General features: G+C 44.3%; 1 protein-coding gene across 7 annotated transcripts in view; it reads left to right on the top strand.

The window, feature by feature from the left end:
* MTA1 (metastasis associated 1) overlaps nt 1–16,238 on the top strand; it is an 81,771-nt gene extending 65,533 nt beyond the window's left edge. For 3 of the 7 annotated variants that reach the window (XM_083847648.1, XM_083847649.1, XM_083847647.1), the window contains 3 exons: nt 7,988–8,019; nt 10,889–11,040; nt 14,570–16,238. In XM_083847648.1, the coding sequence (XP_083703774.1) occupies nt 7,988–8,019; nt 10,889–11,040; nt 14,570–14,708 (323 nt within the window). In that variant the 3' untranslated portion in view covers nt 14,709–16,238. Of the gene's footprint in view, nt 1–3,651; nt 3,664–7,987; nt 8,020–10,888; nt 11,041–14,569 lie in introns of all 7 variants that reach the window. The other 4 variants (XM_083847646.1, XM_083847645.1, XM_083847651.1 and 1 more) reach the window with 2 other exon arrangements.
* Nucleotides 16,239–17,950: the final 1,712 nt, after the last annotated feature.

Genomic DNA, 17,950 nt, shown 5'->3' with positions numbered 1-17,950 from the left:
TGCTGAAAACTGGTGATAAAAGCCTTTTGGTGCTGGGCTGTTACTTCCAGGCTTGTGGGGGAAGGTACCTGTGCTGTAAGGGATGGTTTGTTGCTGAGCTGGTGGTTTGTGATGAGTCTGTAAGGCTTTCCTTGTGGCCGGGTTTTAAAGCAATGTGAAACAGGAGATGGGTTTGCAGGGGACGAGCCAAATAGCAGATAGTATTTTTGCTTAGTGTAAAGCACTAAGATTCCTGTTTGTGTGTGTATATCGGTGGTCAGGTTTCTAAGCATTTAAACACCTGTCTTCATTTAGAATTAGGCTGTCCAATACTGCTGAAAATCAAACTGTGTGTGTAGGTTTTGGGGTGTTCTTCAGGCAGCGCTGCTGGAGGATCCGCATCTGAGGCCTTCCTACCACTCGGCAGTTAGGGGTGGTGGTTGGTGGTTAGAGTTCGGCCCTCAGAAAAGCCTGATTAGTGAAGCTCTTTGAATTGTTCATATTTAAATTGAAACCTAAATCCAAAATGGATCTGTGCACCGAATTGGTGGCTGAGGTGGGGAGGTTGGAGGTGGGAGGAAGGCCTAGTCCGTGTGCGGGTATGGGCTGGTCAGCGCGGGCTCTGTGAGGAGAAGCGGTGGTGGTGGGAGCAAAGGAAGGGCTGGGAAAGGGGAATCTTGGCAGTGAGAGACCAAGGATGAAAAGAAAGGAGACTGCTGTTACCGAGCTGCAGCCTGAACTAGTATAGCTAATTATGAAAATGTTGGAAATTGCTGAACTTTTAAGAGTACTTTGGATTTTTCCTTTGAAATTCTTGTTTTTCTCTTGCTACTGTAACTCCAGCTAAATATCTTGAACTTTTCTGTTTCTGAATCATCCCTCTTTAACACTGCAGAGCTGAACTTCTTTGAATATGACTTGTTTGGCCAGGTACAGAGAATTTTTACTGATGCTTGAATTCCAGGAACAGGAAAATACTCATCTCTATTCTCTCCCTCTACTCTATTTTAAAAGAAGGGTGTAGTTCTTAAATCTGTATTTTTGTTTTCCCACTTTAAGTCATATTGGAGGCATTATTAGGCATCCACTGGCTTCCCCAGCACTCTTCCAGCATTAGGCAGGCACGGGCAAACTCCTGCAGATTGCTATTTTTGGAGCATGAAAAGTACAGGGAGTCTCATAAGCTGTAGAATACAGCGAGATGTTAAAAATGTATAAGTTTATTCCTTTTTCCATTAAAGTTTTGGAGCTTGCCTGACAATATTCACCATGAAAAATCCCCTAGGGAAGCTGAAGGGATGTTTTATGTCCTGGGCCCTGGTTACTTTTGTCCTTACAGCTATCCAGCATGGGGTCTGTGTGATACTCCTCCATACAGATTCCTACAGGGGGAAGGGAGGGAGCACTGTTAAATTTTTTTCTCTCTTGCACTGTGTTAGCTTTCAACTAATCAAATTAGTTTTTCAGGGTCATCACGTGCACTCTAAAATTGGCAGAAAGAGAGAATGTGAATGAGTAGCCAGGACAAAGGAAAGGCTTTTCCTAGCAACGAACTTACATTGATAAAAACGGTAGTGGGTCAAGCTCCATGTAAAACACTGAAAAATTGGAGAGGGTTTATAGAAGAGCCATGAAAACGGTGAAGAGACTGGAAAACACACAGTATAATGGAAAATACTTCCATCAAAGCAGAAGTTGTAGATGTTTGTCTCTGCTGACAGGAGCAGCAGAAGTGTAATAATAGAGGGCTTTTTAGTCCAGCTGGGAATGGAATAATGAGCTGCAGTAGCCAGAAGGTACGGCAGAAAAACTTTGGCTGGAAAAAAGCTGCAATTTTTTGAGTGAGGTTAATTAACTGTTAGAATACCTTGCTTCTGCTACTGGGGATTTCTAAAGCAAAATGGAGCGTCGATCTAACTTAATGTGTTCTGGTTCATTGTCTCTCAGCTCCTTTCAGGGAAATGAGAAAGGACTCCTGGAACTGGAAGCCTTGTAGCTTCATCAGCCTAGCATTAGTTTAATTATCAAGAGATGAGCATGAAAATGGAAATAATGTTCTTGATCAAAAACGGCTATCGAGGGTGGGAATACAGAGAAATCCTCTAGCATCAGCTATGTAGGAAACTAGACTTATCTGGAAGGTCTTTTCTTGGCTGACTTAGACCTTGCAGAAACTTACCTGGATGCATAAGCTGCATTAAAATTCTGCCTTTATCAGCAGTGGCACTGGCTGCCCTTCCAAAGATGAGGCCCAAGAAAATCTGTCCATCCAGGGTGTAAACAAGTGGGAATATTGCTCCTTTAATGAATAATGCAGTACTGGGGGAAAGGTCCTGGCTTTAGCTGTTGATATCCAGATCAGCGTAATGCTGACTAGTGTCGACAGAGGAAAAAATTCTCAGTGCTGCTTAACGCAAGGACCGTTTCTTGCCAGCAGCAGCATAGCTGGGAAGAATGACAAGTTGCTTGAAATGCTTTTTGGAGACCCTAAGAACCACATGCCTATGCAATTTCCTTGCTTTAGATTATATGCCAAAAGTGCAGATTATTTTTGAGAATTTCTCTTAGCATTTTGTATTCAGATGTTGAATGATTTTTTTCCACTTGTCTTCAGCTCAGCCATGACGCTGTGACAAGTTTCTTTTGGTGCTATGGAGAAAGATCTGGAAATGAAATCAGGGGATGGGCTTCACGCTCTATGAATCAAATAGTGAAAACCATTTTATTTAAGAGGGATGGCGTGGAATAAGATACAAATGTTGATTTAATGAGAGTAGAATGTATATCCCAAGGCTTTGGTAGGGAGCAGGTGCAATTAATCTGAAAGGAGATGAATGGATAAGAATGCAAGGGCAGAATTGTGAATGACCCTAATGATACAAAGCCTGAACTTCTAAGCATAAGTGGAGTTTACATGTGATAAATAGCATACATATATATATATGATACATATATAAAGTGGAATGCTCCTAATTCTAAGTACAGTGAATAATTCAGTGATTTGTAGTTTACAGTTTGAATGAACAAATCCTAAAGCAATGGGATGTATGGCTTTGTTTCTTTTTTTTAACCCCTTGATGTGTTACAGTCAGAATATACCACGCTGTTCCCTTTAGGAAAGAGGGTGAACAGCAGTGATTCACTCAACCCTGAGACACAGGTCCTGGCTCTCCGTTCTGAACACACCAGTCCAAGGGCAGCTACTGACTCCTCAGAGCTGGATGTCACTGCCCGGGCAGCATTAGAAGGGACATTTGAAGTGCTCTTAGCAGAAGGTCCAGCTTTGCATGACCAAGCACATCAGCTGTGGGATGCCATGAAGCACGCTAGTGTGAACTGTTAGACTGAGCATTTTAGGAACTGCTGTCCAAATCCAACCAGGTTAACGTGCAGGGGTTAGTGGAAGGAGGTGGGTAACAAACCACTGCTTACTAAGTCATACAAAATTGAAGCTGCTCTTTTGGGAATTTATTTGGAATTACTGGTTGTTTAATGTCGTCTTGGGTTTATCTGTCCAACAGATGATCACTTCTGTGTTTCATTAGAACAAAACAGTCTGTGTTTCTGTATGTGTTGCATGGGGCTGAGCTACTGTATTCTGAACTATGTGAACCTTTCCTTTTTTTTAACCTTAAATCTTTTTTTTTCCTTTTCCTTTGCCAATCTTGGTAGGAACTTACTTAGGTAAGTAAATTGCAATTTTAACATTGTTTTTATATACAACAGAATTTTAAGAAAATGTTAGTCTAGGTGGTATTTGGTACAATTTATGGTCTGTTCTGCTTGTTGCACTTGCATTCCTGAAGGTTTATAGTCTTTGATTGTTAGAAGTTGGACACTCAATCTACTCACAGTTGTAACAGACTCTTGGCAGTTTAAGAAAGAGAAAGGTACTAAAGCCTTCTTGTAGGCTTGCAAAGACTATGTGTGTATATGTCAACACATGCTTTTTCAAGTGAACCGGTAACTTGGAAATAAAATTCTTGTTCGTCAAGCCTCATTCATGCATGTTTGTTTTTTATTTTTAATAGCTTGCTCACAAACGTGGTACTGTTGGTGTTTTCCTTCCTGCTGGGAAGGATGGAATCCCAGGAGGAAGATTACTTTTGAAAAAGGAAAACACACATAAAAAGTGTGGATTTTGAAAGCAACTTATTTTAGTATAGTTTGTATTTTAAACTTTTGAAAGTATTGACTGAATTCTCTGTGTTGATTGTGACTGAAGATGTGCTTATGAACGTTGCTGCATATTGCATGTTCTGCATGATACTTTTCTTAGGTAAGCAGGAGTAAAAACAAGATACTATGTGTGACTAATTGCTTGATGTCTGGAAAGAGGAAAAAAAGATTAGGTTCACACGAGATGAAGGACCTGTATTTTTGTGCATGGTGGATATGCTGAAGATTGGAGTTAGTAAGTTCTAACAACTATAAATTAAACAACTTCAGTTTATTTCCAGTGGCCGGAGGCTGGGCTGTTCTTCTTCCTTGATGCTAGGGTCAGCTATGTACATACAGACTTCTGTGCCATGCTTTTAAATGGGCTGTGAATATACAGGCAACAGTGTGTATGTTCAGGTGTAGAAAAGCACTAGAAGATTTCTGCTAAAGTAGAAAAGAAGCCATGGTTGGTGCTTATTGTGCAGCTTCTTGATGCTTGATGTAGTAACTACCTGAAAGCAGCTCTGAGCACCAGTCTGTGCTGGGCACGCTGCTCAGGGTTTAGGCTCTCCTCCTCAACGTGGCACTTATGCATTGTGTGGAGTTGGCCTAAAAAAAATAATAATAAACAAACCTCCTGCAGCTGAAATTCAGTCTGTAATATCTGAATGGCACCATTCATTAAATCTAAAGAGTTAGCCCCAAATGCTACGAGATTGTTACATGGGCAGAACCAGGTAGGTAGACTGCGAGGGGGTATCTGCAGCTCTGATACTTCGAGCATGGAGGGTTCATTAGGCCTTAGGAACCTGCTGTGGACTAAAATCTCATCTGTAACTGTGCTTATGCTCGAGGAACAGTTCTGAGGTCTTGGTCACTAAGTTGTCAGGTGTGGAGGCATGCTTCGAGGGTCTCCGTTAGTCTCTGTACTGTGATGAGTTGTTTTGTTACATTTCAGTAATGATGTAGAATCGTCTGTGGCAAAGGATGTCTGTGCTTATCTCCGGATATACATTCAGTTTACCTCGTCTTCACTTAATCCTCTGGGACTTCCTCTTTATTTCAATGTATAGCACAGGCTTTGGCAGGAAGAACTGTATAGGAGGAGGCTTTCCAGGGCCTCATTTTTTTTTTCCATGCTACAGAAAATAAACAAAAAACCCACCTTGCATTTTTAGAATATATTTCAGTTTCTTTGGCTGCAAAAGACCGGAAGACCTGCTTGGAGCCATCACCATAGACCTTTATACTTGTGGTATTCAGTTTAGCTCTTAGAGGCGCATGTCTCATCTCTTGTACAGAAGCCACTGAACAATTCTGGGTGAGAATCCATTGTTTCCAGTGCAGATGCATCCTGTTGACTTGACAGCTGTTTTGCGATGGGTTACAGATGTTGAGCTTTCTGCTTCTTGTAGGTGGCTGTAATGGATAAAGGTTGTTCACTTGGAAGCAGCACTTCAGCTGTGCATATACTTTTACTCTAATTATTTTTATGGCAAACTGAAGGTAGTCTTTTTTTGACTGTTTTTATATTGATTCTTTCAAACTCCAGTTATCCAAGTGTGACTAAAGGGAAAATTCACAGGTAGTTAAGATTAACATGCTAATTGGTACCTTATTACTCTGATAGCAAGAACATAAATTGTACTGAAACTGTAACTTTCTATGCCTTAATTTACTGGAGCAAAACTTTGTCATGGGCAGCTTATCCTGGAGGTTGTAGCTTTTGGTGAGGAATATCCCTGTTCTGAGACCACTGTTTCCTCACTCTTTGAGGACTGAAGCTCTGGGACTCAGAGCTGGAAGCAGTTCTTTGCAGCCCTCGGTCGGTGTCAGTCTCAACATCTCGCTATGGAATATTCTGGGTTAATTCCGGTGCTTAGAAATAACAATTTTAGTGTCTATTGTGCATCCAGAGCTAGTCATCACAGCAGCAACCGCAACATATCAGCTGCTCCTGGCATCAAGTATGTTCTTAGTAGGAGAAAAGAGCTAATCCTAAGTGTGGTTAAAAAGAAATATGTGGCTTCAATCCAGGGACCAGCATCAGTGGATTTACATCTCTCAGAGCTCCCGTGAAGGAGGAAAATGCTATATTTCTGGTACGAAAGGGGGAGGAAAAAACAAGCGCTAGGGCTTAGCCCTTTGGGCTGAAGCCAACAGATTCAGGTTGCATCCTGCTGGCTGTGCTGTTTCCCAACATCCGTGGGGCTCTTTGTCCATCCATCTCCGACGGCTGCTCACAGCTGCGTTTTGCATGCGATTGCTGCTCCTGTGTGTTTTTTTCTATTTATTTAAAAAAAAAAGTGTGATTATCTGGCGCTTACATTGCCTTTGTCAACATCCAAAGGTTGTTGCTGGTCATCTTACTTGGTGCCTGGTACATCTGTTTTACAGATCCAATGGAAGTCTTTTTGGCAACTATTTCTTTATCTCTGTGCATACGTAGGTACTAAAACATTGCAGAAAGTGAAGCTATGCATGTGTCTTCATGTTTAAAGTAGCTAACTGCATACATCTCTACAGAATGAAGAATAAACTTGGTATAAACCATTGATTTAACGTGATGTCACGATGCTCAGTGTCCCTCGTTGCGTCATTCTCCCTCCCAGCATGTTATTGTGCCCTGTGCTTCCCGGCATACTTGCCGCGAATACTTTGAGTTTGCTATTACCAAGGAGAACTTCGAGGAATCTGTTGGAGTGTAGGCCATCAGCTGTAAAAGTCCATTTTTGCTGGATTCTGAAAGGGCTTTGCTGTTTCATCACAACCTAGCTGGCTAACTGTAAGAGATTTCAAAATCCAAACCAAAAGGATAGTGCTGGGAAGCTTGTTATTAATGTGAAAGCGGAATTCCTACTGGTAGCTACCTCTGTAGCCAGTGACAGCATTTGTAGTACCCGTTTTGTTTTGTTACACTGACCTTTTTGGTTTTCAGCCAGAAGAGGCTGAGAAAGATGGTTTGGTGCATTGATGTTAAAGAAATGGTGTTTTCTGGGAGCATGCATCTCAGGAAAACTAAATGGTGGTAACAAAAGTGTTTGTTAGATCTTCCTCTCCATTCTGTGCCATACCCTGCTGGGTTGCAGCAACACTTTGCTCTCGTGTCCCAAGACCTTTGTGTGTCCCGCAGGGTCTCGTAGATGCACGGCACAGTTTGGTGCATGTGTGATGGGGAATCTGCTGGTATGGCAAGTGGCAGTCTAGGAAAATCAAGCCTTGGTGCTTCACGGTGCTGTTAGCGTTGCTGGAGGAGGGCTTTGCGTGGAGTGCTGTGCTCTGTGACGGATGGAGCTGAGCCTGTGGCAGTATTCACTGGTGGTAGGTTCAGAGCAGGTTAGCAGCGACAGTCTGTTTGCTAACAGTTTGTGTCTCGTGTCTGAGCTGGATCGTTCCCTGGGGTCCAGGGATGATAGGAAAGATTGTGTTTGTTGCTGTCTTGACAGTACAGCATAATACCTTCCTCTTTCTCCTCCTTGATATCAGTGAATTCCTCAAAAGCTAAAGCAGAACATCAGATTTTTCCAAAGACTTGAGGAAAACTTCAGATCTGAAAGAGGAGATGGACTTGCAGCAGTAGTTTGAAGAAAGGTGTGAGAAACTGGAGAAAAGACTGAGAGAATGAAATGTGCTTTTAACTTGGGGGCTCTGCTCTTCAAACCATGTTGTTAAGGAAGCTCTTTTCTTAGTCACGTTCCAAGGAGGGGAGAAGTTAGTTTGGTAGAAAACTCTTTATTTTTAGCAAAACAACACCGTTGCAATCATAGTTGCGTGTTTTGATTTTGTACTTTTTCTGTCTTGGAAAAGCAATGGTCTTACCAGCTCTATTCTCTTTCCTGTTTGTTAGGTCTGCCTAACCACGGACAAACCAGACAAATGGTAAGAGAATGTTCATTTAACCAAAACAGGGAAAAGAAAAAGAATGATTATTAACCCTCCCTAGATAGCACACCCCATTAAACCGTAGTGCTTCACTTCCGTCTTTGCTGTTTGCAGCTGGTCATACTTCCCGAGCCATTGAAAAGTTGGAAAAAATGAAGTAAAAATGATATTTTGGGGCGTATGAAAGGTCCAAGTGGTTAAATAAGATTTAAACCTCAAATCAACTGATGTTCCATTCAAACAATCTCATTGACATATTTTGTTTGTGCTCGTAGGGAAACTGAGTGGCTGTTCATAGCAAAGGTCTGGATGTGTTTCTAGGTGGAATGTGTTTCACTTGAAGGAGGAAGGCTTAAATGATGGAAGGATTTAATTTGGAAAAGTTTCTTGTTTTTTTTTCTTTAGGAAGATGGTGTTTGAGTTGTCTTCTGAGAATGCTTGTTCTGTTACGTTCTTTTATTTTTCTGGAGTAAAAATGATTCCTAGCCTTTCATCCATTATGCTGAGTTTTATCAAAAGACAGAAGCAAATAGCCAGTCTGATTGATGCATCTCTGGCCAAATGCTTTCTCATGAAACTCACCTCCGTGTGAAAGGGCCAGCACAAGGGCTCCGCACCACTTTACCCCTTGCTGATGGCTTATGTGAGACCCTGACGTTACATCTCTTTGCTCATGGAGAGAACTTGAAGCATCATTTATTTTTATTTTTTTCCCTGGAAAAGATCTGCTTCTGGCGTTGATAAAGTGGAGTTTGCCTCAGTAGGTGAACTGCCACGATGCATTAGTGTCAGCAGAGTCCCTCTGACATGGGTAAATCAGCAGGTCTGAGCTATGGTCACTGCAGAGTGATCACAAAGATTATTAAATCTAATGTTCTCGGACGGTGGGCAGTATTAGGAGGCTATAGCTTGAGCATGCTAGTCTGCTTGTAATAACGAAGCATCCGTTTGGCTTGGTACTTGAGCATCTGATATGAAGTAGTAAATTGTATTTATTTATTCCTCGTTGCATTTAGCTTCACTGCTCGTCACTGAGGAGACTGGCTACTTGTTTGTGTCTGCTGTATAAACCAGCTCAGTGCAGGGGGAGAGATCTGTGATGACCCAACGCTTTTTAGCTGCAAGGGAGGAAACCTTGAACTGCCTTGATTGCTTGATTAAAATATGCCACTGAACCCGAAAGGCCACGTTTAGGATGTACCATTTGAACCATTGTTCTGTGCAGGTAGAGAAAAGGCGACCTGAAAGCACCTGGGTGCCCCTCCTAGGTATTTCCAAGAACGGTCTCTGGAGTTGTTTTCCTGCCTGTATAGCACGTGGAGAGAAAACGTCCTTCACAACACTCATGAAAGGATTTTCTTGGAGAAATCTGGAGGGGAGGGGGAACAAAACCCTTTCACTTGAAGCCTTTTCCTTAGTAAATTTCAAATATAAAAGCACTTCTTGAAGTACTTCAGTGGTTTGCCGTGGTGCCAAAACTGTTGTGTATAAGATCGAGCTGGGCAACTAAGAAATAAAATTATTACTGCGCTTGTATGCAACAGCTTAGGATTTTTAAAGGTGGGATTTTGTTTGTTTAGCTCTAAAGTCCTCCTTTTCTACAAGAAGCAGATCTGTCTAGTATAGTCAGTTAAGGCTGGTCAGAAAAGTCACTGATCCTTTTTTCCCATCCTCAGATAAAATGTGAGAGATGCAGGGTTTTGCTGTTTTGTTTTTTTTTCCTCCTTGGTGGACAAGCCAGCGTCTTCCCTTTTATAAGTCAACATACGAAACTTTGGCTGGGCTTTTGCCATAACCTGACATTTATGGGCTTGAGTACCTCATGTCCTTACCTTTCCTTTTGAGGTGGATCTCCCCAGCCAGATCTCCCTCTGCGTGCTCAGTTTCCTATTTTGCGGATAGAACAGGAAGCTTTGGTTCATCTGGGGAGGTGTTCTGGCCTGTTACGTACCAGCATTAAATTTCTACTGTGGCATTTTCTGACCAGCTTTAATTTACGCATATCCATTTTTCTGGGCCCTTATTTTGTATCTCTCCTGACTGTCCAGTGTTACTGCTTTCAGTGGGATTTCTCAATGTGCTTATCAGCAGGAAGAGGGGCAGCAGAACTGGACTTCAAATGATCAAGGACAGCTGCATTTGCGAAGCTTAATCGTTTGCTCCCTTGTATCTGCACCTCTCTTAATAACAGCTCATGTTTTTCCAGTTGAGTGGAAGGGGGCTACTGCGGGTTTGGAAAATGGTAGCTGATTTGCAAAGCAAACATGTTATATTTGGGAAATCTGTGTTGTTAAATGCTTAAAATGATTTCATGATGAAAGGTGTTAAGCTTTGTAGATCTAGATTTGTTTTCAACAACTTATTTAACGATGATAGTATATACTAAAATATTAACCTCCTGAGAACGAAAAGGATGTGGGTAAGTTTTGTACCCAGAATAACTGTAAATTCTGTTTTTTTATATATATTTCATGCTGTGTAGCTAGATTTCTTTACCTGAAATCACTAGAGTTGCTCTAGGTTTATGGTAGTAGCTGAAGTCTGTCTCATGCTCAATCTTTCAAGTTTGATGTCATCTTATAGACACACAGAACAGATTAATGGTGATGCTTTCCATTTATTATTTGTCCTATCGCTGGAGTATTGCTGCCCTATTGTATATTGAAGGTGCCTAACTTCTGCTGCTTATGAACAGTTGCTTTTTTGTGAATTCTTTATTCATTCATGGGCAAGAGGGTACATATCAGAAACTCTCAACAACTAACATGAAAACTTTTAACTCTCTTTTCCTTTGTTTGAGTGCTTATCACATGCTATTGCAGGTTTGTTGCAGTCCATAATTGTACTTTTTTATGTATCACGTCAGGGACCAAGCCGAAACTTGCTGCTCAATGGGAAATCATACCCAACAAAAGTCCGATTAATTCGTGGTGGATCCATGCCTCCAGTGAAAAGGAGGAGGATGAACTGGATTGATGCACCAGACGATGTTTTCTACATGGCCACTGAAGAAACCAGGTAAGACGCTTGGATTTTTCAGCAGATTTAAAGGAGGTCTTTTGGTTTTTGTTCCACGTGGGGATCTCTTCAGCAGATCTGCTGCTGCAGACTTGATGCCACACAACTTCTGGTGTTTAGGTGGATAAAGGCTATGATAGATCTAATCGTGTCTGATAGGCCTAATCAGGCACTTGCTTTCAAGAGAAAGCAGGTTCTTCTTGAGCAGTTCCTTTAAGATGTTGGCAATGACTTGGGAGGCAGACTAAGGTGGGACACTCACCTGATGTAGACCCATAGATGCCTTTGGAGGACCTACCTCAGTGTCTCAGAAGGAGAGTAGGGCCTTCTGGCTCATGGGTAATACTGAGGATCTGAGCCTCCTATATACAGGGTTCTCCTTTGCTATTAAAGCTTTTATGTTTGCATCCACTGAAAACCGCTGAATTATGCATAGCGTTACCCATTCTTGCAGTATGTCTCTGCCCTGGTACAGATTGTTTTGGCCACAATAATTTTTTGAGGCTGCACACGCTCTGAATGCCTTCTTGTGTGCTGACGTCTCTGCTGTAGTGCTTCCCAGAACACTTCTCAGCCTGCAAAGTGTTTCAAGTGTCAAGTGACTGTTCTGTGGGCCTGTTACAAGGTGGGCTTTGAACACAGGCTGGGATGGTGATGTCCAAGTTACCGTGCATCTGTGCATCTCACCCCAGTTCATATCTTTAGCCTGCCTTTCTCTTTTCCTTCTCTGTTCCTGCAAGGTGCTGTGAAGGTAAGAAGTGAGGTCCCCAATATAAATGAAAGCAAAGTGAGAGAAATAATTAAATTTTGAGGGCATTTCTTTTTTCCTGTTGTCATCTTGCCCTGGTGAAGGGGTGCTGGGATCCTGATACAGATCTGACAAATTCACATGCCATTGTAAACGCAGGGTTTTCAGTCTCCGATTCAATCCTCAGATGCTTAAGGCTTATTTCATAATCCTACAGCTATAAAACACTTCTTGACATCTTTATTGTCCAAACCACAAGAAATGCTGTAGATTTGCAGTACCAATGTCTCAGTACTACTACAAGGTCCTGCTCTTTGATCTATACAGAACAGAGAGAATATTCATCAATATCGGTCATGAGAACTACTTACTGCAGGGGCACAGAATTGTCTGCTTGTACAGGACCACAGAGCATGGCAGGAAGGATCAGTCTCACAGCGACCGACATATCTCAAACAGAAATCGTAGCACAGTGATAGACATCAGCTCAGTGAGACGATATCTCTTCCATTTAAAAAAAATTAAAAAAAGGAAAAAAAGAACAGGCTTCTTTGTCCAAGAGCTTTGCTGCTTAGCCGACTGATCAGAGTGCTGAAAAGAGATGTTTGGCAGCCTGCTGAAAAGCAGGGGAAGGTTGAGCGACGTAGCATTGTAAGCGGCACGGGTTTTCTGCTGGGCATTTCACCTCGAACTTTTCCCTGGACCATCTGCTGCATTCCAGTATCAAGAATGTAAGACTTGTTTGTGAGCTCTGAAACAATTTGAGCTTTGTGTTGGCTCCGTAGCAATCAATCTCACAGCAATATCTGCATATCATCCTCCAGCTGAGGGTCAGGCTGTGTTTTCTGTCACAGAAAGTAGGTTCTCCTAAGATTTTACCCCCCTCTCTGCCCCCTTTTGTATGGTGCTGCTGAGAACGGTGCTAGAAAACTGGATAGCTTTGAGGGAGCAATTAGAAAAGTTGGTAGATTGAAAGGAACAAGTCTTTGAATTCAGGCCTCTCAGTACGGAGTTCAGCACGTATAATTTATGCAAGTGGAGGCAGAGCGTGACCTGATCAGAATCTAGAACTGCTGAGAGACGTATTTCTGGTGGCGGTGTGTCTAACAGCACACGCAGACGCGCTAAGAAGCTCCACTGGCTGTAACAGTAAGTCAGCTTCAGCCGAGTGAGTCTTTGAAAAATCATCACATCGAGGTTCCCCCTGCTCCCACACGCTTCCACCCGGCTCTCTCCTTTCCCCACCCCGTGTCCTATCAGCTTGAGAAGAAGCTGGAGAAATGGGGACACTGAGCAAACAAGAGACCCATCTATTTGTGTGTATGTGGCAGGTTTGTTCTGTTTGGTGGGCAAAAAGTCAACGTGGAGAGAACCAAATCTGACTGCGGCCAATTGAAAATTGTCACCTGAAGGGGTTGATTTATCCATGCTGGTGGCAAGAAGGGTATATTGAGTGGGGGAGTATTTTGACCAGTTTCTTCTGGGAACGTGTCTTTATAAAAGAGAGATTTGGCCCCAACAATGCTGAGTAATCAAAAAAGATAGCAGTTACCTCTGGGGAACGGATAGTCCAGCTGTGGATTGTAAAGCCATGTGGCTGCCCTTCCTCTCGTGCAGTGCCAGACCTCTCCCGGTAAGTTAAACCTTCAAGGAAGGAGGCCGTGAGGACAGGCTTCCTTATCACCCCTCCTCGCTGTCCTGGTCCCTGCACTGAACCAAGGCTGTGTGTGTGATGGATACTCGTGGGCTGCTGCTGTGAATATTTATCACCTTCCTTTTTAATCTTTGACCATTGGAACATATTTTGGAAATGATTTTCCCATTTTGATTATATCGTACATTTTATTGTTGTTGCTGTGCTTTTTTTTTAAGGCACTTCCTCTAGCTCTAAGCCTGGTGTTGTCAGAAGGAAGCAAGTAATCATTCTGTATTGTTCCTTTCCACCTTGTTTTTCTAATTTCAAGCCTTCAGCGTGTCCCTCTCTGTGTTTTACTTTCTCTCCTGATGGAAATCTGCTTCCTGCAACTGATCAGACTTAATGCTAGCCTTGTAACGTGTAGGGAAACTTAACAAATGCAAGACTTGAATATTGCCCGTTTCTAGGTCAGGCACGTGCAGACACCCTGTTAGTAATCCTGGGGTGGTGCCGGGGAAGGATAAGTCTCCAGCATCGGTTCCCTCGTTAGCGGCTGTCGTGGAGCTCCCCTGTGGGAGCTCAGCCCCGGGGCACAGCTCCGTGGGAGACGAGATGCTGCCGGGCTGGGTTCCTGTTGAAGAGGCAGCTGCGTGCACCTGCTTGGAATGGGCGATGTCTGAGATGGATGAACAGGCGGGGAAGCAACCAAAGTTGCCAGAAGAGATTTGTTGTAGCTGGGCTTTGGAAATTCCCACAAAGCTGTCCGCGGCACGTTGTGCGGGTGTGTTTGCATGCATCAAAAGAAATTAGCGGTGTGGGAGCCGGCTGTCATAACTGTTTCGTGTGTTGTGCTTACAGCAGGAGACCCCGGTCCTGCGAAACTGCACCAGGACGTCCTCTGCTCCTCTCCAGGGAGAGGGCTCTGGAACAGCCAAAGCAGTTGCCTCTTCATTGGTGGGGTTTACACAGGGCGAAACAAAAGTTCCCTGGGGAAGACCCTGCCAAAATAAACAGCGGCAGTCTGTCGCGTTAAGGAGCAGCCTCTGCATGCGCAGGCCCGGCTTCGCTTGGAGAAACAAGAGAAGCCCACAGTGCCTAAGCCTTCGGTCTCTGTAACAGCCTCCTTTCTTCCTTTCTGTCTGCAGGAAAATCCGCAAGCTGCTTTCCTCCTCCGAAGCCAAGCGAGCCGCCAGACGCCCTTACAAGCCCATTATCCTCCGGCCGATCCAGGCAGTGCAGCTGCGCCAGCCCATGAACGATGAACCCATAATCATTGAGGATTAACACATGCTGAGCAGCTCTCTGGCCGACGGTGGATCTGCCCAAAAGAATCTCTCCTCCGATGTATACTTGAGTTTCTATGGCTACAGCATTGAACTAACTGTTGAAGAGAGGGAACTTCTGAGGAACTGTTTTGCATCTTTTAAACCCTTAAAAGGAACTCAGCCCTGCTCTGAGCCTCTGACCACAGACTGCTCTCTCTCTCTTTCTCTCTCTCTCTCTCTCTCTCGCGCGTGCTCTCTCCTTCTCTCTCCTTTCTTTTTATTTTTATTTTTGGTAGCCTATTTTCCCCTTTGCTTCTACCCCTTTTGTAGACGGGGGAGGGAAAGTAAGTTTAACTTATTAAGAGAATGTGGACTAGTACTTTTTAGCTTTGTTTCCTCTTCTGATGTACGAAGAGCTAGAACCCTTCATTTTGTGACTGAGCTCTCGTTGCAAAGCCGTTTTTACGAGGCTGTGTTGTAAGATTTTTTTTTTTAATTTTGTGGACGGTGCCATTTTTTATTTCATTTATATTATTTCTTTTGTAGATAAATTTCCAACCTTTAACCGATATTTGGAAATAGGAGCTGAAAGCCAGCCCCAGGTTCAGCCAGTTTTCTTTGGTCCTGTCCCTTCTGTTTTTTGGATAATTTTGCACGGCCAGTTGTGCTCATGCACAAGACAGAAACAACTCAGGCTGAGAAAGGAGTGAGCTAAGAACCGAAGACCCTTGCAGAACATTACACTACCGTGTGCAGTAGAGGCCAGGCTGCCAGAATTAGGTGTCCTTACTCTAGTCAATCCCTGGGAGATCTGGCTTGCAGCAGTTCTCTCTGTAACCAGCAGTTAGCGTGCTGCCTTCTCTCTGACATCTGGAATCCTACGTGCTGTCGTACCACCGAGACCCAGCAGTAGGCCCAGCAGTCCAGCAAGTGTAATGAATTGCTTTGCTCTGGCTCCAAGAGTCAAGTACACCAATGCCCAGGGACATTTTGCTTAGAATTCTGAACCTGTTTGTGCATCAGTGTTTTTGGACACATCTCTCCCCAGGACAAAACCTGGTTCCTCTTAAATTGCGTTACTGTACGTTTCCCATTTGGACGGGAATTTAAATTACAGCTGGGTTTTAATTTGAACACATTGTGTCTGAAGTTAAGTGTTTTTTTTTCCCCCCTTGACATTTCTTGTGTTTGAGGTTTCTTGCATCTCTTGAACTTCTTATGTATTTGCAAGTCTGTATAATTTCTTTTTCATATGTCTTCTCATTGCAGTGCATTTGCTGAATGCCCTGCTCTGTTTCGAAAGGATGTAAACTATCATTTGCAACTTGTGCTGATCTGTACATGTACCTGCCTCAAGCAGACACAGCATGTAATAACCCCCAAGTCATTCCATATGTGTCAGCAGTGAGATGAGCCAAAGTTGTATTTGGGTTATCACAGTCCAACCGTGATTCTGTGCAGCTCTGCTGACCCGCCGGGTTAGACAGAAAGGAATCCCCACAAAATGAAAACAATTCAGTTAACTTTACTTAATAAACCTGGAAAGTGAGCTTTTGTGAAACATCTGCTTTTTGTCTCTTGTGGAACAGCTGCCAGCACCCTTGCTCAGGGTGCCATCTGGCTGGCGCGCGGCGCCTGCGCTCCCTTCTTTCGATCCGAGAGCCGTGTTGTGCTCCGAAGTGTTTGCATAGCCGCGGTGCCTCCCCGGGCAGTTGTGTTGTGCGGGGTGAGAGTCATTCATAGCTCGATTTCCCCTAACACGCAGTTCAAATATTTCTGACGCTTCCGAATCCCACTTCCTCCTCCTTTTAAGCACCGCAGCAGATGCCACGCCGGAGCTCTGAATGAGCCTTTTGTCTGCCGTGCCTCGTGCATCTTGCCGAGGGGTGGCACGGCTCTGACATGTGGCAGGAGGAAAGAAGTCCCGGGGGGTTAGCAGCAGGCCGTGCCGGTGTCCAAGTGCCTCCTTTCCACGTTTGCTCCTTGCTGGGGTAAGCAGTGGGTTCTGCCTGTCCTCAGTTGCTGCCTGAGAGTGGCGAGATTTACTCTGGCTGGGAGTAGGCGTGCAGCTTAGCAGAGGCTTATCCTTCACTGCCTTTCACGTTTTCCTCTCCAAGACTTAAAAGCAGGAGGGGCAGCGGATCCTGAAGGATACTCGGTGTGAAGGGCACCGGGCTTACCAGACAAAAAGCCTCCAGGCCGCCCGCGAGCACGGTGCAGGACTGTGCCAAAGTCCTCTGGCAGTTCTCCTTCGCCTTCATCGGTCTGCGGGGTTAATTCTAGGTACGCAAGAAATCCTGCTGACAGCAGGAAGGTTTTGTAACGCTTGGCTTTTTCTCTGCGCGCGAAAGGTCTCACAGGAGTCTTCCTGTTGCAAAACGAAATCAGAAAGAGATGGCTTTGAAAGGTTTGTGTCCGAATCAGCCCCAGCCCATCGGCAGCGGGATGAGGAGCTGATGTCCAGCCGTGCTCTGCCAGGTCCCCTGGGGCAGCAGCGGGTGCTGGGGGAGCTGCAGGTGGGGCAGCAGCGGCCGAGCTGTTGGTGAGAGGTGGGGCGAGCTCAGAGCACACGAAGTGGCTCCGAGAAACCACTTGGGGGTGCCAGCTCTGCACTTTCCACCAACTTAAAAGCTTTCCTGGAGCGGCTCCAGAGGTTACTTTGGAAATGAGTCCGGGCAAGTAGAGAGAATATCCTGTGCTGCCATGACTTTGAAGGATCCCTCGCGTGTCCTTTAATGTGGATGCCATTTTTAAATATGTTACAGCAGGCTTCGCTCCCTTGTGTTTCGCCGCCTTAGTTACATTTGTACCTGCTTGGGAAGAGGGCTGGGAAGGTACGTGTAGCAACCACAGAAAATTAACAGGTCTCAACAAGTGCCACGAAGCAGTCGGTCCCACCACTGACCTGTCCAAGCCTGAGCCGTTCCTCTCCAGCACCTCTCCCAGACCAACCTCTCTATTGAAAATCACATTCTCATTCACACGCTGATGCGTTGCTGTTGCAGGGAGTGTCTTTAATTTTTTTATCTCTTTATTTTCCTGCTGCCTTGCAAACAGGTACACGCAGCTGGGGCAGCGATTCGTTTTCAGTGTCCCTTCCACCTCCTAAACAGCCCTTGAGAGGGAAGGGGACAGCACGTGCTCAAGGAGGGGAGCCCCGGCCAGATGACTTGGGGTACGTTTGCTCCACGAGGCAGAGCCAGGAGGAAAAGCACCTTGCTTTGTTGTTTTACTTTGGATTTTTGCACTGCACTGGCTTGT

This window comes from Anser anser (assembly GCF_964211835.1).
Source record: "Anser anser genome assembly, chromosome: 8".
NCBI lineage: Eukaryota > Metazoa > Chordata > Aves > Anseriformes > Anatidae > Anser > Anser anser.
This window is presented reverse-complemented; position numbering and strand designations above follow the sequence as displayed.